Source organism: Gymnoscopelus microlampas (genome assembly GCF_963454915.1).
Source record: "Gymnoscopelus microlampas genome assembly, chromosome: 13".
NCBI lineage: Eukaryota > Metazoa > Chordata > Actinopteri > Myctophiformes > Myctophidae > Gymnoscopelus > Gymnoscopelus microlampas.
Genome location: NC_139950.1, coordinates 43,042,741 through 43,068,894, shown reverse-complemented (window position 1 = coordinate 43,068,894; position 26,154 = coordinate 43,042,741). Strand labels below are relative to the sequence as shown.

At 41.6% G+C, this 26,154-nt stretch overlaps 1 protein-coding gene across 1 annotated transcript in view; it reads right to left on the bottom strand.

Annotated features, from left to right (window-relative positions):
- The window catches only part of LOC311058672 (ubiquitin carboxyl-terminal hydrolase 2-like), a gene marked incomplete at both ends in the record, with an annotated part of 51,497 nt that overhangs the window by 15,099 nt on the left and 10,244 nt on the right, over positions 1-26,154 (bottom strand). Inside the window, 2 exons of the mRNA XM_084076135.1 lie at positions 15,204-15,288; positions 22,929-23,016. Coding sequence (XP_083932261.1) covers positions 15,204-15,288; positions 22,929-23,016 — 173 coding nt within the window. The remainder of the gene's footprint in view (positions 1-15,203; positions 15,289-22,928; positions 23,017-26,154) is intronic.

The following is a 26,154-nucleotide window of genomic DNA, read 5'->3' as shown; positions in this document are numbered from 1 at the left end:
TATTTTTGGGGAAATGTGTGCAAATCTTTGAATATATATATATTTCTTAATTTATTTTATATAAAAAAAAATCTAAATATTTTGTAGAATGGGAACCTCAGGTCTTAATGGGTTAAACATTCTGTGGTCATTTCTTATCATTCATGGTGCCTTGACACAGAGCCTGATCTAAACCTCACTTCCAGATAACTCATTTAAGTCAAACACAATTCATCAGTCTCTGGTTTTCTAGAAAGACCTTTAACCTCATCCTAAAGCCTGATTTATTCTTAGCCGTACATATGACTGTATTGCTAAGTGACAATAACCGATCTACAAGCTAGTATAAATTACTTAAGCATTACATGTCACAGCTTCACTGATCTGAAGCCGAAAACAGCAGCTGTTACTCTTCCAGTGCTTGAGCCTGACTCGTGACAAATAATAAAAACGCAAAAACAGATCGAGTACCTTTGAGAACACCACAAACAGTGAGTGTTACGTTTATGCTAATTGTATCAACGCCAGCTCTCTGTTCAAACGACATTACTCTTGATCTGTTATTGTCTCTGCTGTCGCTCAGCTGTTTGCGAAGGCTTTCTGTACTTGGCGAGATTTCATTAGTTCTGTTTGATCTATTTAATTTGCTCTCGGAGGCGGAGAGGAGGAAGTGTCTCAGTATACTCCTGTTCCACACTTCTATATTATTTGTTGGAAGATGATCGGCGTGGGATTACTGTTGTCTGTACACAGAGCCTTATACTCTGGATGTTATACAATATTAGCCTCCGATGTGTTTACACACTACCGTTTCCTATTTCTCAGGTACGAGCAAAAAACAGCACTTTTACGGGTTCCCTTTTAGCCTTTGGCAAAGACCTCCAGTTATTTAGAAGTAGTCCTACATTACAGTCATTTAGCAGACGCTTTTATCCAAAGCGACTTACAATAAGTGCATTCAACATAGGTAGGGAACGAAACTACTAATCACCAGAAGTCTTAAGTGCATTTCCTGCAAAAACAAGCAACCAAGAGTATACCTAGCGCTAAGATAAAAGTGCTATATATCAGCTACCTACTTTCTTAAACAGATGAGACAAAATAGCAAAATCAAATGAGCACGAGCTAATACAAAAAGTGTATCGACTAAACAAGATCCAATAAAACAGTACAACAATAAAACAAGCGTTCGTACAACTAGTTAACAACAAGTAGGCCAGACAAAGAGGAAGGGTAGTGTTTCCTGAAGAGGTGGGTTTTCAGCCTGCGGCGAAAGATGGGCAGTGACTCTGCTGTCCTGACATCAGTGGGAAGTTCATTCCACCACTGTGGGGCCAGAACAGAAAAAAGTCCTAGGAAAAGAAAAGTGATTTGCGAAAACAACTCTTCCTCTATTCCTTTTCATCTTGCATTACTTATAATAAACTACAGTAGAGTAGCGGTCTATAGCAGCCTCTAGACGTCTGATGCAATAACAATGAAAACCTTTTTTTTTAAAAGACATATTGATAACTGCATTTATATACAGCAATAGATTATGGCATAGTAACCACTTTACTGTGCGTTTTTTAATATTATGTTTTAGATCTCCTTCTACTATACAGTAAAGTCCTGAGTTTTCCTTTATCCATTCGTTCTTCATTCCCCAGAGTCACGTCTAACTCTGAGAGTGTACTAAGGGTCCATTCGGTTACATACACTCTCTCAGAGTTAAATTAACCCATTCAATCCGGGAATGCATCTGTCATTTTTTGATTTCTTTGGGCTATTCAAAAATAACAGATATACAAGCTCATAGTGCGGCACTCGGCTTGTAGATCTGCTATTTTTAGAAAAATCGTGAAATGTGTGCAAATCTTTGAATACATATATTTTTTAAAGCAAAAATGTGTAAAATATTTTGTTCCAGGGACCCCCAGAAGCAAAGATTTGAGTCACAAATGTTCGCTTTAAAAATACATATAATTCAAAGATTTGCACACATTTTCTAAATCTTTCTAAAATAGCAGATATACAAGCTCATAGCGCGGCACTCGGTGCCGTGCTATGAGCTTGTATATCTGCTATTTTTGAATAGCCCAAAGAAATCTAAAAATGACACAGGTGCGTCCCCGGATTGAATGGTTTAACAGAGAATGAATCGATTTCCATTTGTACACTCTGAGAGTTAAATGAACGGAGAGGATTTTTCCCTGCGAGTGGTGTTTACTGTGGTGGGTGTTGCGTAAGGTGCATGAGGCTGCATTGTTTCTCATTAGGCTCCAGAGTGTTAAGATGCCAACTGACAGCGGTCCCGGGGGATAACTCTGTGCTGCTGCCTAATTTATGTGGCTAGTGCGGCTCAGGAGGCTCTCATCCTACATGCTCTCCACATCGCCCCTTCTTTACACATTAAGATCAACCTCAGGAACACCTCGGGCAATGCAGAGGTTGGGTATATTTGGATGTCCAGTCCAGACAAAGAGGCTTGTAGAAGGTATCAGGCATTTCACTTTTATGGAAATGTAATCGCTGTCACGTAAAAAATATATATATAAATGATATATTCTTTTGTGTGTGTTTTCTTAAAATAGCTGATGCCATGTTGACTGTGCTGTAACTCTTCTTGTGTTAAAAGTGAAGGAAAGCAAAACATGAGAACATTCCACGTCAAGGACAATTAAAGTTACGAAAGTTTCATCGCTGCTCCCAGGCTCGTTCTATTATCTACTCTGATTCAGTGGATGTGTGATTGATTGTTGCTTCGTGGTTGTTGATCAGGCACGCAGGGTTCAAGGGAAGGGGGGACGCAAATAGCTCATTTATTCCTGATTACAAGTCAGCGTTTCAGCCTATTTCAGCCACATTTCCTGGATTCCCTTTGGCTGGAAAAGAATGTGATTTCTATTGCATCTGTTCAAGGACCTGACGGCAGCAATCAGTGATCTTTTTTGATATTGCATTGCTCCATCATATCCATTGCACGATATGGCTACAGTGCCATCCAGATTCATACAGTATACAGCTGCAATCCGGAACTTATTTTAATGAATAAGACATTTCAACAATCTGAACGTAAGTAGTGGTCTATTGAGAAATTCTGACCCTGGTGTCGGGTAGGACACCTACTGGCTGACAAGTACTACTGCCTCAAGCTCATACAATAAGTGCAATATCTCTCCTGGCAAAGCGGCACTGACTTAACTATAGGCGGTGCAGGAGGAGATGTCACACCGGGGCCAGCTCCTGCCCGTGGTGTTGAACAAGCTTTCGCTCTCTCTCTCGCTCACCCTTTGTCTCTCTTGCTCGCTCGCTCGCTCGCTCTCTCTCTATCTCCCACTAATACACACGCTGTTAAGTTACACCTATTTCCTGTTAATAATAACCTGTGTAAAATGTGGTGCATTGGATGTTAAATGGGACCGTTCACTTTATTGTGAACGGTCGACCAGAAGAGATGTGTTGTTGCTGCGAAATTGTCGAGATGGCAGAGAACAGTCAAAACAAGTTGTATCAATACGAGATAAAATATGCCACAGACACTTTCAAACGAGAGGGCGATACACAAGCAAGACGTTAATCATAAAGGTGGACAATGGACACATGTACATTAACGTTATCACTTGAACTGAAAAGCTCTAAGAGGAGACTGTACAGGATCTCCACAAATACTTAAATCAACTTTCTCGAAGCTGTCCCAACTACAGACGCACGCACGCACAGCACCCACCAGAGATTACAGTACAACCTGTGAGTAGCCTCTATTTAGATGTATTGCCTGAACAGGTCAGCTGAGCAACGTTATAAAGGATTATTCATAAGTAGTAGTGCCATTTGTTTGTTATTCTGAAGAAAATGTGTTCTCATAAACTGATGATGCATTATTGAGAAACCGCTGGCATGCAGCACGCGCACACAATGCGCAAACTGTAATGTAGCTAAATAATGTATTTGTGCAAGATGAAGGATTTTATATTTGCATATTACTCCTTTATGTTCAAATAGTTTTCAATCCAAAATGTAATGCTTTGGGTTAGGCTAGCAGGTGCATTTACGCACCTGCTTGTCATTAATGCATTAAAAAAAAGTATGGACGTTATTTTGATCAGATGTCCACTACAGACTAATCATGATGACTGTGTGCCAGTGCTCAGCTCACATTTATGAGCCTAAACGGCTTGCCAGCGTGGCGTTGTGTGTGGAAGTTAACGTCCTGCATGCAGATTAGCGTTTACAGGGATTGGGGGGTGGGGGACCCGTCCTAAATCGCTTGCACCGGGGCCCGCTATTACCACGTTGCACCACTGCCAAGCAGGGATTCCCTCTTGGAAGAGCAGTATAGGTTTGGTGGTCTCTTGCTTTACACCGGGGTTCAAATCCCGGGTAACTTGCGGAATGAAGCTTTAAACCTTTTTTTTATATACACCATTCCCTTATGTGATATTCATCATGGTCATATCATCATATCATTTTTATGAAGGGAAATTATCTTTTTTGCCAACCTCCATGTGGAATTCTGAGCTTCAGTCAAAAAACTAAACTACTTTATCACAAGAGTATCATCAAAAACCTAGCTTTCAAAAAGTACTGCTTATTCAGGTGAGCTAGGGTTATAGGTGACGTCTGGGATTCTTGAATCTCTGTCCAGTCAGTGTCTAGTCCCTGACAACATGATAAACAGCCCCGTTACAAATCAAGTTCATTCAACGGTGTGGGTTTTTGAAGGATAGCATTTCGACCAAAGCAGAGTGAGGGAGTGATTTCTAACAATGTCTTCAACTATTTCTGGTCCAAGGGTTGTCAGACAGAGAGATAAATATTTAACTCCATTGCTTGATTGATAATCTTCCTTGATACAGGTCAGTTTTGTGGTTCCTTGAGCCTGGCCATTGATCATTCTGATGTAGTGTGACTGGCTGTCCAGATGCTCCATGTTGGAAGTGGGCTCAGTCCATTGACTCTGCTGATGCTGCAATGAGAGGCACCGTGGACACTGCCAGTTCTGCATGCTGGCCCTCTAGCCATGGCGGAATACTGTGCCAGCCATCCTGTCTGGTCTTTCTGCAATTCTCTCAATTTACCAACTGTCAAAATGGCACCTACTCCCCATTCCTTTTTTTTTGTTATTCCTTTATACGTCTTTGAAATGCCAGTGTAGGAAATCCTGAACTACGGTATGTGTACCTACAGTATTATTATTATATATATGATTTTGCCACCATCCCGCTATATGTTGTACCTTATCCCATTGAGAACTGAAGCCGATTCTACATGTCTCCTAAATCTCAACAGCATTCTGAAAAACGCATGTTTCTATATCAGTGGTGCTCAATCTTTTTCATGTCAAGGACCCCCAAAATGATATGCATTTGGCCGCGGACCCCCATCAAAATATTTTGTTCCAGGGACCCCCAGAAGCAAGGATTTGAGTTAAAAATGTTCGCTTTAAAAATATATATATTTCAAAGATTTGCACACATTTTCACGATTTTTCAAAAATAGCAGATCTACAAGCTCATAGCGCGGCACTTGGTGCCGCGCTATGAGCTTGTATATCTGCTATTTTTGAATAGCCCAAAGTGTAAAATAATGCTTTTTCAGCTCAAATCTAAAAATGACACAGTTCCCGGTCTAAATGGGTTATACACACAACAGCGTGCGCACACTGCAAACAAAGCATTAGTAACAAAAACAATGATTGCATACTTTGCACTGTACTGTATCTGTACTGTATCTACCACGGAAATGTTGCCCGGCCACCTCTCTAATTGCCACCCCCATGGGACACAAGAGAACCATTTGAGATGTTCAGTTTGTTCCCTGCATACCGATCACCCCACCTCCCACCCCCCTACCCCCCCCATGTCATTGCCCTGGGGCACTAGAGTCTGGATCTGACAGGGAGGTCCTAAGTTTATGCAGCGTGGCACTCGGGTAGGCACACACCATTACACTGCAAACCCTGGGTCCCTGCAGGAGCATCGCGCACAGACTTACACACACACACACACACACACACACACACACACCCTACTGATGGCCCCCATGCTCTGCCAAAGAGAGGGGCTGTCCTGCTTTCCTGGCCTCATTGATTCTGGAGGTTCTCCATCAATTAAACCTGATAGACTTTCAACTTCGATGACCCCAAATCTTGGTACAGTAGCAACACAGCAGCAGCAATTCAGCAAAGTATTACCGTTCTGGCCTGGATAGCTACTGTACCACACAACAGGTGACATTACCTCTTACTGTACACACATGATGTACTGTACAGAGACACGCAATCATTTAGTTATTCGTCATCTACCTACAGCAGGGGACTTCAACATTTTCAGGCCAAGGACCCCCTAGCTGAGAGAGAGATGAAGCAGGGACCCCCTCTATATTGTATACAATTTTGTTTCAGATTTAACTTTATTTTTTTTGTTTACTTTTTTTGTCTGCTCTTTTTTCCCTCTACACCTACACCTTTGCCAAAAATAGCCGATCTACAAGTTCACAACGCCTCGCAGCTGTAGATCTGCTATTTTTGGCTAAAGTTCTCCTCAGGAAAATGGATGTTAGGGTTCAAGTGGTTAAGGTAAAAAATGAAAATCATATCACACAAAGATTTGGCGGACCCACTGTAGTAACTATGAGGACCCCCTAGGGGTCCCGGACCCCCTGTTGAAGACCCCTGATTTAGTTATTCGTCATCTACCTATAGTCTCCACCTACTCTCTCTGCATAGGCAGGAATATCTTCTGATCTCACATCAATAACGTGGACCCCACATCTCAAAATATTTCGTTTCAGGGACCCCCCAGAAGCAAAGATTTGAGTTACAAATGTTCGCTTTAAAAATATATAGAGTATATAGTCAAAGATTTGCACAAATTTGCATGATTTTTTGAAAATAGCAAGCTCATAGCTAAGCGTGTAAGTCTGCTATTTTTAAATAGCCAAAGTATAAAATAATGGTTAAAGTGGTTAAAATTTAACCCATTAAGACCGGGTAAACATCTGGCATTTTATATTTTATATATAACCGTTAGATAATCAATTAAAGTACCTCAAAACTGTACTTATAGTATATTATATTATAGTAGTACATATCATTGTACTTCCAGTGGTTACTTTCCGCCACTGCTTAGTGTACGAGTGGAAGACTGGATGTGCAGTAAATTGCTCTTGCGTTAATCTGCACACACAGACAGTACTCATGCTGCAACAGCTGGAGCAGCTCCCACTGACATAGTATAAACACATATAAGGACTGATGGATTATTCATGTGTAAACAAACATGACATGTTGACTCGGGGGCCAATCTTTTAGAAGAAAATGTCATGCTGGATTGCGACTAGTTTAGATGACAGGCTTATTCCCCTGGCAGCTGTATACAACCACCACTACATCTGTTGTGTGTGTATGTAGAAGGATCCCTGTCATTCTAAGCTCCAAGTAGGGTCGTGTGGAAGTGGTTTAATACTACATACACACAATTTATATATATAAATATACATCCCCCCAGAGAGAGATATTCCCCACACACGCACCTTCAACCACTTGAGCCCAAGCATGCCTATTATTTCTGGGGGGAACATTTGCCAAAAATAGCAGATCTACAAGATCAGCTATTTTTGGCGAAGATATTTGGTGTACACAGAAAGAAGCGGTCCAAGTACAGTTGTAACTCAGGTCACTTTAACATAGAGGGTTTTCTCTGAATCAAAGATGACAATTTCAAGGCGGCAGGAGCAACGATCCATTTACAGGTATACAGTATAGGCTTCGGAGAACACATGAAACTTGACTGCATGCCTTCAAAAGCTTTTCTTTTACCACTTCCTCGCGTGCCAATTCTGGGGCGAACATTTGACGAAAATAGCAAATCTACAAGCTCACAACACATCGCAACGTGATGCTTCGTGAACTTGTACATCTTCTATTTCCGACGAAGAGATTTGGTGATGATGGTGACCAGATAGCCGAATGGTTAGAGCGCATAACGAGAGTCAGATTCAAACTCGGGTCCTTGCAGCTCATATAAGGAGCTTGTGGTCCGTGTGGTAGCTGGCTGAGCCACCAGGCACCCCACGACTTCAGAACGTCGTTTACGAATGTTGTGATGGATATTTTAGAGACTGCAGCCAAGGGTTATAATTCTGTGCATGCACATCCTGCAGCTTTGTGTGACACATGTGAGAATTAATAGCCCAAATGCTCTGCCCCGTGGCCTGACCTTCAATGGAGATAATATGATAATGCAGTATTTCCCTTGCTCTCTCTGTATGTGAATGTTTTGGAATGGGCCTGGGAATAGGTATGTGAATGTTTCGGAAAGGGAAGGGGAATAGGTATGTATTGTACTGTATGTGAATGTTTTAATATGGGAGTGGGAATAGGTATGAACTGTATGTGAACGTTTTAATATGGGAGTGGGAATAGGTCTATATGTGAATGTTTTGCAATGGGAATAGGGCTTTAGAATAGAGGGGCCATGAAAACCTCTGGCTTAGTCTGCTATTACCATGAAAGTGGATCAAATCACTGCAGATCTCAGATCACGACATTGGCTCCCGGTCTGTCAAGGAATGCATTTCAAAATGCTGCTGTTGGTTTATAAAGCACTGAATGGTTTATGGCCCAAGTACATTTCTGTTCTTGTGCTACATTATGAACCATCCAGACCACTCAGGTCACCTGGGAAGGTCTGCTTTCTGAACACAGTCAGAACTAAATGTGGAGAAGCAGCATACAGGTTTCATGCACCAAATATCTCCACGAAAACAGCAGGTCTGCTACAACTCTCATTGTTTTGAGTCAAAGCTGAAGACCTTTCCGTTTGCTGCTTAGTTTACTGTTAAAAAAAAAAAAAACTGTAATTTTGTTTTATTCACTTTTTTGCTTATTTTAAAATCATATTTTTAATTGTATTCAAATGCCCTTTTATAATGTGCTTCTTTGTGTAAAGTGCTTTGAATTACCTTGTTGAAATGCGCTATACAAATAAACTTGCCTTGCCTATTACCTCTTCACCATGGTGAAGCAAGTGAGTGATGATGGATGCAGGTGCTGCGCTCATCCTTCAAGAAATGTTTTTGCAATGCAGCAACGAAAACTGAACTTCCCCCCAACTGCTATCTCTGCCAGGGCGAATTTATACTCTGTTGCTCCACAAAAAAAAATGATCTTCGTCGAGTGGCTTGGCCGTGCGAGGGAGTATAAATTATCCCTAAGTCTCAAATAGAATTTTTGGCACATCAGGCATCTGTTGCTATCACTAATGCTTGAGCATACAAATGGCAACACTAGCTTAGCTCTCCTTCCTTGGCGTGCCAAAAGCAGATTGACTCCTGCTGTCGTCAACCAGTCACAGCTGCAGTCTGTATATTTTGGCCAGGCAGACGACAGTCGCTACCACTGATGCTAAAATGGCAAAACTCTCTAATCTCTCACTCCTTGGCTTGCTCAATCGGTGGAATGATGTACTGTATACTTCTGTCTTTGAGAACTGATGGCCCGTTCTGACCAGCATGAGGCAAATATTTGCTATTTCAGATCCAGTACTTTGGAATGGAGTGACTAATGCGACACGGCAGCTTGTGTACAAACCAATTCATTTTGGTAATGTTATTGAAATACATTGGTGTGTATGCAAGCTGCAGTGTCGTATATAAGTCTCTGCTGTTGAGTAGTATTAATCAGTCTATGTTCATTTTATTCTTTGCACCTGCACCGATGCCTTCCTTATAGTATCAAATCCCATACTTTGAAAACACTTCCTTGTTAACTGTAAAAAAACAAATGAAGGACAAGACAGGCGTTGACCTTCGTACGGTTCAAGAGTTATAGGCCAAAGCGTGAATCGTTACAGCACCACCATGAGGCCGATTTGGAAAATGTAGGGTGTAATGTCTTCCTTGGTCTAGCGAGAATGTGCGAGCAAAGTTTCACGGCACTAGGACGCTGGATTCATGATTTATGGCATTTTGCACTGTAGCCAATCGTAGATAATCAGAGTGGAATATGAAACATGACACTGTACGTCTTGACCACATGACTAATAGACAGTGCAGGATTAGGTGCTGAAGCACAGGGCACCAGGGAGGCACCAAACGGCGGGGGGAGAAAGTGAAAGAAGACTGAACTATTGCAGAAAAGCGCCGAAATTTAGGAGCAGTGGCTGCTGAAGGAGCGCTAAAACGATGAAACGCGCCGATGTTCACCGGCGCCGCACCCCACCCCGATGACAAAACAGTCCCGGGGGGCACCGAAACGGGTCGTAGCACCGGGCACCACGAAAGGGTTAATCCGGCCCTGACTAGAAATAATGAAATAATAGAAATAATGTGTAACGATTTGCGTGAGGTGGACAAATGGACTTGTTTGGACAAATCGACACATTTTCTTTTCTTTTTTTAAATCGCCCTCCTAGTGGTGCTGTAACGGGCATTTGTGAAACATTTGGGGCAGAGGTTCCTCCTTGGTCTAGTGAAGTGTGCGTGCACTTCCGATCGGTTTCACGCTGATCGGTACAACAGTAGCCTACCGGAAAAAAACATAGTCCCTGGCCTTCAGCCGTCCGGCCCAGTGGAGAGAATAAAAATCAATAGATTACATTAAAGTGTTGAACCTGGATATGAAAGTAGTCGTTGTTGGCGTAAACCTCAGATCCATTGAGAGTTTGTTTTAACTGCGTGTGGCATGATAACTAAACGCTGCTTCACCATGTTTCGTTTGAACTCTGAGAACTATAAGTTCCCGGACAATGAGGGTTCATAATGTAAAAAGCAAAGTCACAGGTGTGCTTTGGCCCGAAATCATGTTGCGATTTTGAAGATGAGCAGCAGTGGTATTTTGAAATTCCATTTCCAGTGCAGACATCTGTTGTATTGGCATTTATGTATTCAGCTTTCTTAGTTCTTATTAGAACTAGCAGCTGCATTATTCTGAAGCTGTAGCCTTCTGAGAGCTTTTCCAAGGAGAACAGAAATAACTGATTTTGTTATTGACTTGATGTGGCTATTAAAATGTATAACTGAATCCATATTTACAACAAGATTCCTGGCTTGGTTTTTAGTCTTCAAAGACAGGGAGTCAACGTGAGTATTAACATTCAAACTAAATATAAAGCAGGTGCACCTCCTCCAATTTCCTCCTTGGATGTGGTTGCTCAGCTACAGCCACTACTAAAGTGTGTGTGTGTGTGTGTGTGTGTGTGTGTGTGTGTGTGTGTGTGTGTGTGTGTGTGTGTGTGTTTGTTTTACATTAACATTCAACCTTTCTCTCTTAGCACAAAGACAATCTCAGTTTTTGCTCGGTTTTTCTCTTTAGTTTGTTGAAGGACATTTATAAAGATGTAAATGACAATGTATAAAGATTTATAGACTGTTAAGCGACAGCTATGACACCCGATATCATAATCATTAAGAGGTTCTCTTAGAACGACCCAGCTGCTAGACTTTAATGCTATAGATGCTGTTTAGCTAGTTCACTTGCTATGCATTCCGTGTTTGGAGATTTGGCACATACAGGTTTCCGCGAGAGAAAAGATAAGAGATCTGAAGAGCACTAAAATGATGTAGGTCATCCTTGGGCCAGCGGTTGATTTATTTAATCACAGCAAAATGTTTTCAAGTGAATGAATAAATCAATGGCTCACATTTCTCTCCAGCTGGCTGCATGCACCATGTGTGTTTGGTTGACGGTGCCTGAGCTATCAACCCCAGGGAGGGGCACATGTAAAACTACCCAAGGAGACAATCAATTCCAACTCAATTTGTAAGCTCATATCCGGTGCTGGATAGTTGCCTAACCAGAGAGGTTAACAGAGGGTGATGTTCACTGCTCATTAATGTACATGACTCAGCTAGTGAAACACAGTTTTGGATGACTTTAACACTTCACCTGCCAGAGTTATTTCAGATTTTTTGCTGTTGTCTGCCAGAGATTTTTCATTGAAATTTAAAAAGTACTCAGGAGCCGAGATACATCATTTTTAAGTTTTACGTTAACAAGGAAGTGGATGGGAGTCTTTTCCTTCGAAAAATCATATCTCCTTGGTCTTTGGGTCAAATTGAAAAAAAAAAAAAAAAATCAATTTTTTTTCATATTTTTCAATAGAACGCATTTATGCGATCTTGGCGGCCAAGTGCGCTATTTAATAGATCGCATTTATGCGTGATTGGCAGAAAATGTGCTGTCCTCCATCTATAAATTCCAAGAATCCTCTTACATTTACACAATGTATGGTATGTACACAATATGTATACATGTATACATAGGGTGTATTGCTGAGGACCGAAGGGAGTGCAGTGTCGAGTGTGTCAATAGGCTCTATGCACAGCAGCCATATTGGAAAGAAATTGGGCCTCTTCTTACTTCCTTCACAGGTGTTACCAATGATACTAATGAAGGCTCTGTTCCATTCTGGTCAGGGTGCTGATATAGTGCATGTTGGCTCACTAGAAACACTCCATTTTGGTTCCCAAATGGCCCCTTATGGTGGGTGTGTAACTCTGAGAGTTATGGGGGTCCTTGAAAATAAGACAACCACAATGCCACACTAAATGGAACGGAGCCTTAATTAGTATTATTGGTAACACCTGTAAAGGAAGTAAGGCAGGGGCCCAATTCATTCCCAATATGGCTGCTGTGCATAGAGCCTATTGGATGAGCATTTCTCCAACAGCCATGCATTCCAAACGGTGGCCTTCCCTTAGACTAGGTACTGCAGTCTAATCTGGTAAACCTCGAAGGGCTGGCAACTATGTCATACTTTCCCTTTTTTCTCATCTACGAAAGGTTTATAAACAGCAACATCCCCTGAAACTAATTATGTTAAGTATTAGTTTCACATATTTCTTGATTAAAAAAAGTATGTGCATTTATCTTTGTCTTCCATTAAAAAAGAAAATGTTAATCTATAAAGTTCTTTCTGGTTATAGAAAGAAGAATGGTATTTTATTCATTATTTGAACTAAATATTTAGAGCTTCCAACATTTGAGTAGCCATGTCTTGCTGATTGGAGACCTGGTGAAATCACAGCACTGCTCAACCATTAAACAGTTCAATTAAAGACAATGTCAGGATAATAATGTCCTTTGTAGGTAGGTGTCTGATGTTGCTTTTCCTCTTCTGTTATTGATTTATTATCACCCCGATTCTAAGCCTTTAAGAAACAGAAACATCTAATTGAAAATGTCAGCCTAACAACATTGAGAGCCATACTGTCAAGAGATAAGTAGTGCCGTATTTCTTCCTTGGCTGTTGTGGATGGTGGTTGTCTCTCAAATTATTTTGATATTAAACCAGTGGTTCTCAACCACTTTTAATTTCAACAACCCCCAACTCTGAGAGTTGGTATCCCTGGACCCCACTTTGAGAACCACTGGATTAAATAAAAGAGAGATACAGTGTGACAGGAAAAGGCACACACTCCGTCTCTGCGGTTTCCTATGCATTAAAGGGACACTTCACCCAAAAAAAACTTTGTTTCAATGGATTAGTCACCCCATGGAGACTTGAATTCATGGATATTTTTTAGTTTTTGTCTCATTCCTAATGAGACAATAATTTGATGACCAGCGGACCGGTAGGCAGCGGTTCCGGTAGGAGACAACGAGTCGTTGTGTCTCCTACCGGAACCACTGCCGGTCATCAAATTATTGTCTTAGGAATGAGACAAAAAAAATATCCATGAATTCAAGTCTCCATGGGGTGACTAATCCATTGAAACAAAGTTTTTTTTGGGGTGAAGTGTCCCTTTAAGTGAAAAGGTGCAAGGAGTAATTACACTATTTATGAGAAATAAAAGATAATTCTAATTATCAACCGTGGGACTACAGAGCTGTTTACTTTCTTTTGTCCTTACAAACACTGTGGCCATTTCACATTCATGGTTTCTCTCCATTTAATCCCTTTCAATGTTTTGCTTGAAATTCAAATTAATTAGTGATGGACAGTGTTGCAATGCTGAATTGGAACGTGGTTGCACTGTATTTTAATGATGTGACGCGCACGTCGCTCAACACCTACACTACAGGTCACACAATGGACAATTGACATGCACCTAGGCTCATTCCTATGTTAATCCACCTGGTGTGAGTCGGGAGCCTTTGTAAGCTTTGTTGAAGTTTTTTTGTGCAAGGCCGTCCCATGAGCAATGCAACCCTGGTGATGGAAGAGAAATAAGTGTGATCTTTGTAGTAAGAGGAGCAAGATCATATGAGGCATTTAGAGAGACTGACGTAGGCCTGTGCATGTCCCTGAGTCTTACGTTGCCATTTGAAAGCTTAGGAACGGGAAAAGAATTACATTTTTTCTGTAGTGAGGTCAGCCCAAACTCAAAGGTTACCCTGTGGAAATGGATAAAGCCCCATGTCGAGATTAACCCTTTAAGGCCGGGAAGGGAACGCATGTGTGTCATTTTAAGATTTCTTTGCGCTATTCAAAAATAGCAGATCTACAAGCTCGTAGCGCGGCACTCGGTGCCGCGCTACGAGCTTGTAGATCTGCTATCTTTGAAAAATCGTGAAAATGTGTGCAAATCTTTAGTTTGAATATATATGTATTTTTTTTTAAAGCAAAAGTTTTTAACTCAAATCTTTGCTTCTGGGGATTTTACAAAAAAAGTTTTTTTAAATTGATTTTTTTTACTTTTGTTGCTATATTATCAATGATTTTCAAACTTTTTTCATGTCAACGACCCCCAAAATAACATGTATTTGTCCGTGGACCCCCTCCCATCTAAGAATATTTTGTTTCAGGGACCCCCAGAAGCAAAGATTTGAGTTGAAAATACAAGATTTGCAAAAATGTTCTAAATTTATTTTCTAAAAGGCTATGAGCTTGTATATCTGCTATTTTTGAATAGCCAAATAAATCTTAAAATGACACACATGCATTCCCTTCCCGGCCTTAAAGGGTTAATGTATGATTTCTCCAGTTCAAAATCCAAGCCTGTTGAGCAGGACTTTGTGTCATTCTTTAGTTGCCCAGTTGGCAACTAGAGTTTTCAACTCTGAAAATTGGTCAGCCTGTTGCGTGCCTCGACGCGAGTGTCCCCGAATAGGGACCAGTTGCACTAGGAGGCATCTGTTGATCTATTATGTTGGTGGGATCTGGATGATGATGGATGCAACAGGAGAAAGTGCATAACATCCCCAAAGTCCCTTCCACCAGGTGGCTGATGAGATATGTTGGCAAGACTGCCATAATCCGTCTCATTCCCAAAGCTCTTGCTTGGTTAGAGTGCCTTACCAGAATGCCAAGAACCTTGCTTTCATCAAGGCCAAAGGTGGCAAAGCGAGCCACAGCAGTGTTGTAGTGTTGGCAGTAGTGTGGGCTGCAAATGTGATGAGAAAATGCACTGGGCATGCAGAGGATTGTCCTGGATTCCTATGTAATGGCATGCGAACAAATTATCCATTCGTGATGGAAGAGTGCTCTGCTGCGGCAGTGCATGGTTGCAATTCAGTTAAATTGCATGCTTTAAACCAAAACTTGCCATATGACCTATTGCTTTTTTACAGCAAAGGGATAAAGGGATATTTCACTTTCAAAAAAACTTTGGGTAATTTTATCGTCTACTCAGGCTTTTGTGAGCCCTCAGACCGTTTTTAAGTTGCTTGATTCAGTATTTAGATATTTGATTTTCCTATACAAACCCATTATAACTTCAAACTCCATTTTTAACATAGTTAGATTCATCTAAAACACCCGTCCTTGGTTCTGGTGACTCACCCTGCCCTCCTATTATGCGAGGGGGCCGTGTTTTTTCAATAACTTCTTCAGTTAAATTGCATGCTTTAAACCAAAACTTGCCATATGACCTATTGCTTTTTTACAGCAAAGGGATAAAGGGATATTTCACTTTCAAAAAAACTTTGGGTAATTTTATCGTCTACTCAGGCTTTTGTGAGCCCTCAGACCGTTTTTAAGTTGCTTGATTCAGTATTTAGATATTTGATTTTCCTATACAAACCCATTATAACTTCAAACTCCATTTTTAACATAGTTAGATTCATCTAAAACACCCGTCCTTGGTTCTGGTGACTCACCTTGCCCTCCTATTATGCGAGGGGGCCGTGTTTTTTCAATAACTTCTTCATTTATTTGATTTTTTTTTTTATTGTATTACATTTTTTTCATTTTCCAAAAATAATATTAAAAACTAGAAAAAGTGCTCCTCGGAGCACAGGTCTCCGCCAGGTCAGGTACGTTATTGTGGCCTCCTGGTGGCGCTATAATAGGCCAATGTGAAAAGGGTGCCATTTATTCCTCGGGCCAAGAGGGAATGTGAGTGGGAAATCGCAAGCTGCGTGCATAGTTTGAGGCATTTTGTTCAAAACGGACCAATCCTGCAAACGTTGGAAGCCAACCTTAGCCAATCAGGATGGAATATGGGAAATCGGACAGATCCGTGTTGATCACATGACTATAGAGATACTGTGTACCGATTTGCATGACGTTTGGATAAAATCTGTAGGAGTAGTATAAAATGGGTTTTGCACAAATCGGCCTCCTGGTGGCGCTATAACAGGCCCATGTGAAACATTTGGGGCAGAGGTTCTGAATTGGCATCCAGGGAGTGTGTGTGCACAGTTTCGCTGCGATCAAGCCGACGGTGCCGGAGACACAGACGGACACACACACACACGCACGGACGGACGGACGGACACAGACGGACGGACGGACAGGGGGTAAAACATACTCTCTCGCCATGCCTTTCGGCCTGGCAGAGACAATAAATGAAAAACGCTATCGAAAAAACACGGCCCCCTCGCGTATTAGGAGGGCAGGGCGAGTCATGGAAAATGTCCTGAAATTTCCAGACACTTTGAAACCCTATAGATAGGCCTCCGCAAACAAATTTGTTTTGGTTCAACTGAGGAGTTTTGTAGTCAAGGTAAGTTATCATCAAAATATTACAGTTCCTATACTTGGTCGTTTCAAATCTGTGTACATTTTATTTCATGTCAGATTTTCATTCTAATAGAGGTAGAGAAATGTAACTTCTGGAACATCTCAGTGACATGATGAATCACTTTGAGTGTGATTACCATATCTTTATTTGGAGGTAAAAGAACGTAAGGGGAAAAGAGCAAGATAAACGTCACTCCGGTGACCTACTTTAATGCAAATAGACACTTCCCCTCAGGGTAGTATTAACTTAGACACCTTCCCCTGTCCTGTGTTTTGTTAGCATTAGGTAGGTGCTGCATACTAATGTGCGTATTTGTCCCAACCATCGCTGCTTTCCACGCTTGAGCATTCTAAATGGTATTGACTGTAGCAAGGAGTCATGATAAATAATCTTTCATGAGTCACAAAACTATAATCATAAAACAGCAGTGAACCATAATAAGCACTGATTACCAAACCGTTGCTGTCGGGCAGAAACCTTGTATCACCATATTTCAACTTTTAATGTTATTTTTCTTAAATGAATGACCTATAGTCATAAAAGAGTGTTGCATAAAAGTAGCAAAACTAGCTAAACTAAACGATCAACAAGCTTACAACGTGCAGCACAGCGACGCCTTGTGAGCTTGTAGATCTACTACTTTTGCTCTTTTTTTCTATCTGTCTATCTAAAACCCAGTCTATCTGTGGGTTTTAGTAAATAACCAATGAAATGTATAATAATATACACGTAATAAGAGCTTCTGACTTAAATAATAATTACTATTAATATTGTTTACTATACATATTTTTCTAACTGTTTATATGATGTTTTGCATAGTATTGTATATTTATTTGTCTGTCATTAAATGTTTCGATGAATTGAGTACAAAGGACCCCAATGGAAACAAGGCAAAGGCTTTCTTGGGTTTAAAATCCTCTTTTTTTTTCTTTTCTTTTTTTGCAAACCGCTAATAAAGTATTCAATCAATTAATCAAACACATTGGATTCATTGGAACAGAGGTACTTTTTTTTACAGTTACAGAAAAGTAACGGATTTGGACATACAAGGTTTCCATCTGACAGCGACAAAACCAAGAAAGGCTTTATGAAGTTTACAGTATTTCTTGAAAGCCAGGTGAGACGGATACACAGATAATCACTTCAGAGTGTAGGATGTTTGGTTTTGACATAGGCCTATGTATGCAGTATGTGAGAGAGAATTCCTCATAGATGGAAAAGGATTTACTGGGAACCGGAATAGAGAGCGTGCTGCTGGTGAAATTTATACTGCCAGCTGTTCAAATAAGATTTATTATTTATTCTTTTAATGACAAATTCAATATAAACTCGAGCGCAGATCCCCGCCAGACTGGGTTTACCTGCCCAGGGCTATAATGTGACCTGTTATAGCGCCTACTGGGAGTGTGCGTGTTAAGTTTCACAAAAAAATCGGACACTGCGTTCGGGCAAATCTGCAGGAGTAGCAAAAAGTGTGTTTTGGTATGCACGAGGCCACGGGCACCCATAACTCAGAGAGTGTACAAATGGAACCTACAGTATAGGCTATGGGTAGTAGTGGAGACAAAAACGGTAATTAATGTCATTCCGTCACATATGTACACGCGTGCACGTCCGTCCGTGCATGCATGCGCATCCCAAGCACAGTCAAAAAGTCTGGACACGTCACACGCCACTGTTCCCTGAAACCCATTCTACAATTCGTTGTCGATGAGGCAGCAGGTGTCTCAGGACGCCATTATGAACTGCAGACTTGACCCTCCAATTTCCACCTTTGGGACAAATATTGTCTATTGATGGACACATCTGTGATCATAGGAGTACCATGCATTGACCTCTGTTCTGGGAGGACACTTATCTTTAAACGTACAGTAACACCCCCAAAAATGCCTCAGCAGGATAAAGGGGCCATTTTACGGTTTGCTTCTTTGACAAAAATTGTAAAATGTAGCAGAGATGAGTCTGTAGAATAATCGGAGCTTTATCAGCGTGTTCACAATACGGTGCAAGAACATTCAACAAAGCTCGATATGCAGCGATTCATCTCTGACAGCCCGCATCCATCAAAAGGTCACCTTTACTAGGCTTTAATAAATTGCCTTGTCCTCATCTTTCTGTTGTGGTTGCACTTAGGCCGCTTGTGTTTTCTTTGTTTGTGATTTTCACAGCTAAGTTAAGTTTGAGGGAAAGATTACAAAAAATAAAAGAATAATCAAAAGCAGACCCAAAGTGTTTTTTTTGTTCCGCTACCTTCCTGTCCCCTCTTGCCATGTTTTATAAATGTGCTCTGTATTCTCAGCAGCAGGTCATTACAAACACATTAAAGTCCTTGGTCACTGCAGCCACCCTGTGCAGTGGTTCACTTCATAACCTTGGGTCTTTACTGGATGCACATGCATTAACGTACACACCTGTGCCAGCTCACATTATAAAGGTGTATCATGATTAACTTGTAAAGAATAGGTTAATATCGCCAATACAGCGTATACACACACACCTTAAAATACAGCAGCTACCTAATAGTACTACTGACACAACTGTATCCTACAGAACTGCAGAGTGAAAGAGGAAAAGAGGAAGCAAATAAACTTTGATGCACTCACTGTATGTGCTGTTCAGGTCACACTTACTAAACATTATGAAATTAAACTACGTGATGCCAAGAATAACAAAACCATCTGGTGATGAGATCACAAGCCACGACACCAAATCGGTGTGCATGCATGGTGCAGTGGAACCATAGAGGTATAATATAACTAGAGGGTGGATTGGCCCGGCCCCAGCTATTCATTTCTATGAAAGTTGCTCAGTGGCGTTTGAAGCACCTGGAAGACTGCCGGAAGTTTAAAGTGGTCTACACTCTGATTGGGTCTGTCTGCCGGAAGTACTGAATATTGAGTCGAAAAGGTGTGTCCATAGAGTTCTGAGCAGGCGCACAAACGAAAATATTTTTTTAAATGCGGAAGTGTTGCATTCTCAAATTGACCACCAGGCAACGGCCGCTTCAATGTTCTACCGCGGCTCTGGGGGCCTGAGTGGAACAGATAATATGATATTTATTCCATATGCCAGACCATCCTCGTCAACTTAGTTTTAACCTATTGGACAAGAGCCAAAATTCCTAATTACAACCGAGTGTTTGCGGGGTGGGGCAAACACTCGGTTGGCAGAGGGAGAGTAGCGCCCAGAGTAGCGCCCAGGATTACAAGCTTAGTCATTGGCACTCACTCATTGTTGGTCATTGGCAGAGGGAGAGTAGCGAGAGTAGCGCCCAGAGTAGCGCCCAGGATTACAAGTTTAGTCATTGGCACTCATTGGTCATTGGTAATTGGCAGAGGGAGAGTAGCGAGAGTAGCACCCAGAGTAGCGCCCAGGATTACAAGCTTAGTCATTGGCACTGGGTGAAAAATGGGTTACAAAATCGTGGGATAAAAACATTTAGAGAAAAAAAAAAAAAGCTTTCAGTGGACACGGCCCCTAAAAGTGTGAGTATGTGTGGTTATAGGTTACTGTATGTACTTAATTTCAGCGCTGTGTTGTACAGTGCAGTACATGGAGCACATGCTAGAGTAAAGATGGATGATTCATAATGCGAGCTAAAAGTATCCACTCAGCAGGCCCTCTGTCAAGGCTGCTGGGGAGTACCAGCTGGTATGGTTCTCGCTGCCAGGGGTCAGAGGACAGTCCTCCCACCACAACCATAATTCTCCCGTCAAAGTCGCTGGCAGGAAATTCAAAAAACACGTACACTTTCTTGCCGCGTGCGCAAGTTCTCGTGCACAACAGCGTTACAAAATTATTTAATGAGAAATTTGGCCTAGCATTTATTCATGACTGACACGTCACGTCGGATCCCAGGTTCAAAGCAGACCTTGTTAGGTCAGGTGAAAAACATCAAAGTCTGAATGCCAAAAACATCAAAGACGTGCGCGCTCATGTATGTGTGTGTGTGTGTGTGTGTGTGTGTGTGTGTGTGTGTGTGTGTGTGTGTGTGTGTGTGTGTGTGTGTGTGTGTGTGTGTGTGTGTGTGTGTGCTTCCTGTACCCGTGATCTGTATCCTGAAATACTTGTCGTTGAGTTTTACCAAGTTTGTGCTCAAGATTGTCTTGTTAAATGTGAACGCAAATAAATATGTTGTGTGTGTGTGTGTGTGTGTGTGTGTGTGTGTGTGTGTGTGTGTGTGTGTGTGTGTGTGTGTGTTTATAACAGTAATAGTATCAGTAAAGAATCTGTGCAAAGGTCCAAAAACTTTGGACCTTTGCTTGAACACAATCTTTAAAATCGTACATGCACAAGTGTGTGTACTGTGTGTAGAGGACCTGGCATTGACTTCCCCTCACCACTTCTCCTTTACTCACCCTAAAACCGGCCTAAAACAGCCTCTCGGTGAGGACTGATGAAAATGTCCCCGTTTGTGAGGATATTTGGTCCTATCCGGTGCATCGTATGAAGAGGATCCAGTGTAAGCTGTGAAGTGTAGCTACTGCATCTAGATGACGGCAACGGCCTATAATGTATGTATGTATGAATAGTGTGCATCTATAAATGGTAAATGGTCTGCAGCACTTTACAATCTGCACTACATACATACTGTATCCGCTCACCAGGAGCAGTTAACGGTTCAAGTGTCTTCCTCGAGGACACTTCAACACAAAGCCAGGAGGAGAAGAGGATCAAACTGGGAACTGGTTCCCAGACGGCCACTCTACCGCCACCCGGCCAGTGCCTACGCCCCTATAAAGCAGTGGTTCTCAAACTTCTTCCATGTCAAGGAACCAGAAAATTATATGTATTTGGCTGCGGACTCCCCCCATCTCAAAAATATTTTGTGGCAGGGACTTTTCAAAAAATTACAGATCTACAAGCTGCATTGTATGAGCTTGTATGAGATATACAAGCTTGAGCTTGTATATCTGCTATTTTTGAATAGCCAAAGTAGCCAAAATAATGGTTAAAGTGGTTAAAATGATTGTGATTAACTAATTTTGCTGTCGACCCCCTGGTAACCCCCCCAAGGGGAACCAATGCTATGAAGTAAGTACTGTATCATCATTGCATCAGCCACATTAATAATACACATAATAAATTCAACACAGATGTTTCAGTGCGTGTACTGTGTACATACATGTACTGTATGTGTGTTTCTACATGCATACCACATGTACGTGTACTAATTCTAAAGGGCAAGAAATTATAAAAATCACCTGGGAGAATCGCATTGGTTTCTCAATGATAGTCGAAAAGATTGCTTTCCTCACTAGAGACATTAAACGCCAGTCTAATGAGCCAGGGAGATTAACCTCAAATCCTCACCTCAAAATCCTCAAAATCACAACTTTGAATCAGAAGTGGTGGGCAATACACACAGCACCTTGAGGGAAAGTGATGATTAGGCATGACCAAAAGTAGGGCTCTAATTTAAAAAAGGTAATTCCCTGCCCCGAGACATTATCCTGAAATATTCCGGTTTCAAAAGCAGAGGGGAGAAAAAAAAATCTGCATTTTTTTAGTATAACGATCCCCTCCAAATGCATGAATTACCTCAAAGTTAAGTGGAGTGCTTTTTAAAAGGTATGACCACTGGCCACTGAATTCACTAAGTTGATTGGGGAGGCTGGAAGTGTATTTTGGCAGCATACCTCTCTCACATCCCAGTAGCACCGAGGGGTGAGAAGCCAAGTAGTCAGCGCGAGGGGAGTGCAGGTAGGAACCGTAGATGCATCGTTAATTTATCCCAGTTTAAGTTGGGGCAGAGCCTTCAAAAGCTTCCCTTTTTGTATCTGTGTGTGTGTGTGTGTGTGTGTGTGTGTGTGTGTGTGTGTGTGTGTCCTCTGTTTCCCCCCTGGCCCTGACCAAAACCTGCCCTTTTTTAGACACCGGACCCCAGCGGAGGAGCGGGTCAGAATGGACGAGTAAGCAGCATGGACAGTGTCAGTCACACTGGGCCCAGTAGGCTGAGTGGCCCAGCCCCGGTAGGACCAACTGGCAGATGGCTACTCCGGGATAATGACCGGGTGACATCTGCAGAGTGAACAAGCCGTCAGGCTTTTCGGACTCACCTTGACCCGCCGGGGGGGGGAGGGGGGGGCGCCGCCGACGTGACCATCCTACCAGCCTCGTATTTCCAACAGCTTTTCGCCCGGAGACCTAAAAGAAGTAGAACAGAAGTTTATTGATTCGCAGAGATTCTCCACTCCCAGGAAAAGAGGTGTGAAAGTGTCTTGGAAAAACATTAACAGACTTTATGGGGGTGTTCGAATTGGATTTTTCTTTCGTCCACTGAAGACGAGACAAGCAATGCAGTCACCGCCTGCATCCAGTGCCATTGGATTGGACATACATTTTGTCTCTGAAACATTTTCTTCTGCCATTACTCAACCGTAAACTTTTAAGTTAACCCATTCAATCCGGGAACGCATCTGTGTCATTTTAGAATTGAACTATAGCCATTATTTTATACTTTGGCTATTAAAAAATAGCAGATCTACAAGCTCACAGTGCGGAGCTTGTAGATCTGCTATTTTTTTGAGAAATCGTGAAAATGTTTGCAAATCTTTGAATATATATGTTTTTAGAGCAAACATTTTTAACTCAAATCTTTGCTTCTGGGGGTCCCTGGAACAAAATATTTTGAGATGGGGGTCCGCGGCCAAATACATATCATTTTGAGGGTCCTTGACAATGGAAACGTTTGAGAACCACTGATATTATAGCAACATACGTATTTTCTAAAATCTGTTAAGATTTAGACAACATTTGTAGAATCGGCGAAATTGCACAAATATTCACGATTTTTCAAAAATAGCAGATCTACAAGCTCATAGCGCGGCACTCGGTGCCGCGCTATGAGCTTGTATATCTGCTATTTTTGAACAGCAAAAGAAATCTAACATGACAGAGATGCGTTCCTGGTCTTAATGGGTTAAACAGACCTTAACTTTGAAACCAGACCGTGTGATTAAGCTAGACACGTCAATTAAGGAGCTGCACCGGCGTAAGTGCCAAATTACTAGCTTTTTGGTCATTTTGTCCTGTCCACACGTACAGTGTAGAATGAATAAGTGTGTGTTTTGAAAGGCTGTGTCTTGTCTAAAGGGTATAACACATAACAGCGTGATCCGGCGCAGGAAAGGTCACCGTCTGACGGCATAGATCAGGAAAAGGTCGGATACCTTGTGCCATTTGAAAATGAGGCTGTGTAATGCAAACCTGCCAATATCAAATCAAACCGTGTCTTTTTCATTCCAGTTCCAATGCCATAGGTAATGAATGACCTAACTTACACTCAGGCTATACGACGGCTGGTATTAGGGGCTGTGAATGAAAGTTGCAATGCAGCCCGGATAATAAAGACAGTAGCTCTGTAAAGTCTTTGGGAATTAACATGGTATTGTCGTCGTCCTCACGGAGATGGGCACATTACACGCACGGGGGTCTTCTAGAATCGGGGGGGAAAAAGCGAAGAGCTATGGCCGTTTGAATGTGGCTTGTTTTTTTTTAAATACTTTAACATGAAAGGTGCCTAGCTTTTTTTGTTGTGATCCCGTGATTTCTGGGTGTACTCCTCTTCGGTGGAGCTTGATCGTTCCCAGGAGCCCCGCCCCTAAAATTACGTCTTTTATGGCAGCCTGGGCATTTGGACAAAAACCACGTCAATTACGTCCTTGGCCGTGACTGAGTTAATATGTGTCATATTCCAGCCGGATGGCATTGCCCAGGCGCTGGCACTGCCTAGGATAACTTATGGCAAAGGACGGTTATATGAACAGGTGTGTGTTTTTTTATGTAAGACCAATCGTCTGGAGTTATCTGGAGTGAAAGGTCTTGTTCCCATTTTGTCTTAGTATTTTCATTACTGGCAGGTAGAGATTTATAAAAACGTATAAAAACCGGAGATCGATCTAGGAGACTTCACAGAAGTAAGTCAGCTTTATATGGTTTAAGTTCAATAAGAGTGAAAGAAACGAAATAAATGTGTAGAAGGTATAGTGTACAAATGTTGTATTTCTTTAAAAGAAAGAAAGATGCCATTTTCTAATAAGTGATTGATTTCTTTGATGCCTGCATCATACCAGGGTTTGAAGGTGTTATCATTAAAGGATCTTGGAAGAGAAGGATTATTGCATATGGGAGTGAATGCAGAGAGTGATTCCTTATTATGTCACAAATCTATTGATGTCTTTCCAGATTTTCCGGATATTTAATAAGATGGGATTGCCAGTGATACGTTTAACTACTGCCGAGTCAAAATAAAGAATGTATTTTAGTTCATAAGGTGATACATCGTTGGATGTACCTGCAATATAGCCTAATAAAATAATTGCGAAGCAATCTACAGTAGATAAGAAAGAAAATTGTGTCTGGAGTGAGATACAAACTCTCAACGTTGTGACTGGGGGTCCAATGATTATCTTTGAACGCCACGTAATCACATGGTAATTCAGGGTTTCGGGAGCTATTTAAAGCAGTCAGCTCATGCAAGGGGTGTCGCCAATTTTGTCTAACTAGCGGTACAAAGGCCACTCGCGTCAGAGACACACAGTGCTCAGGGACAAGCCTGGCTTATTGCATGGACTATAGGGGCTGCATGGGCACCGAGCTCTGGGGGGCAAAATATTACGGCAAATATTTAAAAAAGACAAGTGACAAAACTGTTCCGGAGGGGGCCGAAGCCCCGGGCACCACAAAGGGTTAATCCGTCCCCGCTCAGGGACACGTATACTGGGTGAGCCGGATGTCCAATCGGCTACCATCCCATTCCTAGATGGCCTCTCTAGCCACTCAGCTTCGGCCCAAAGTTGCGAGCGTGAACACAGTCCCCCCCACTACCAGTAAAGGTGCAGGTAACACTTGCTATGCATTCCATGTATATAATGCATTATAAACACACTTATAAAGGCGCTATAATCTGCTCATAAGCCTAAACTATAATCATAGTTATAAGAGTTCATAAATACTCATAATGCTTTATAACCATAATCATAACACATTATAAAGTGTTTTATAATTAGTTATAATTATGAAGTATCATCATACATGCTCGATCGGATATTTTTGCAACTTGTGTGACGCTGTAGTATGACAAAGTTGGGCATTCATTCACAAGAAAAACATTAAAAGTATTTGTAAATACAAGGTTTCTGCCCGACAGCAATGATATACTGTACAAAGGAATACATAATCGATGTACTCGATCTATGGCAGCTATTTGCATGAGACCATTACACATTACTGCTAACTCTTGTGATATTTATGCAAAAAAAAGAGAAATCAACACTCATCATT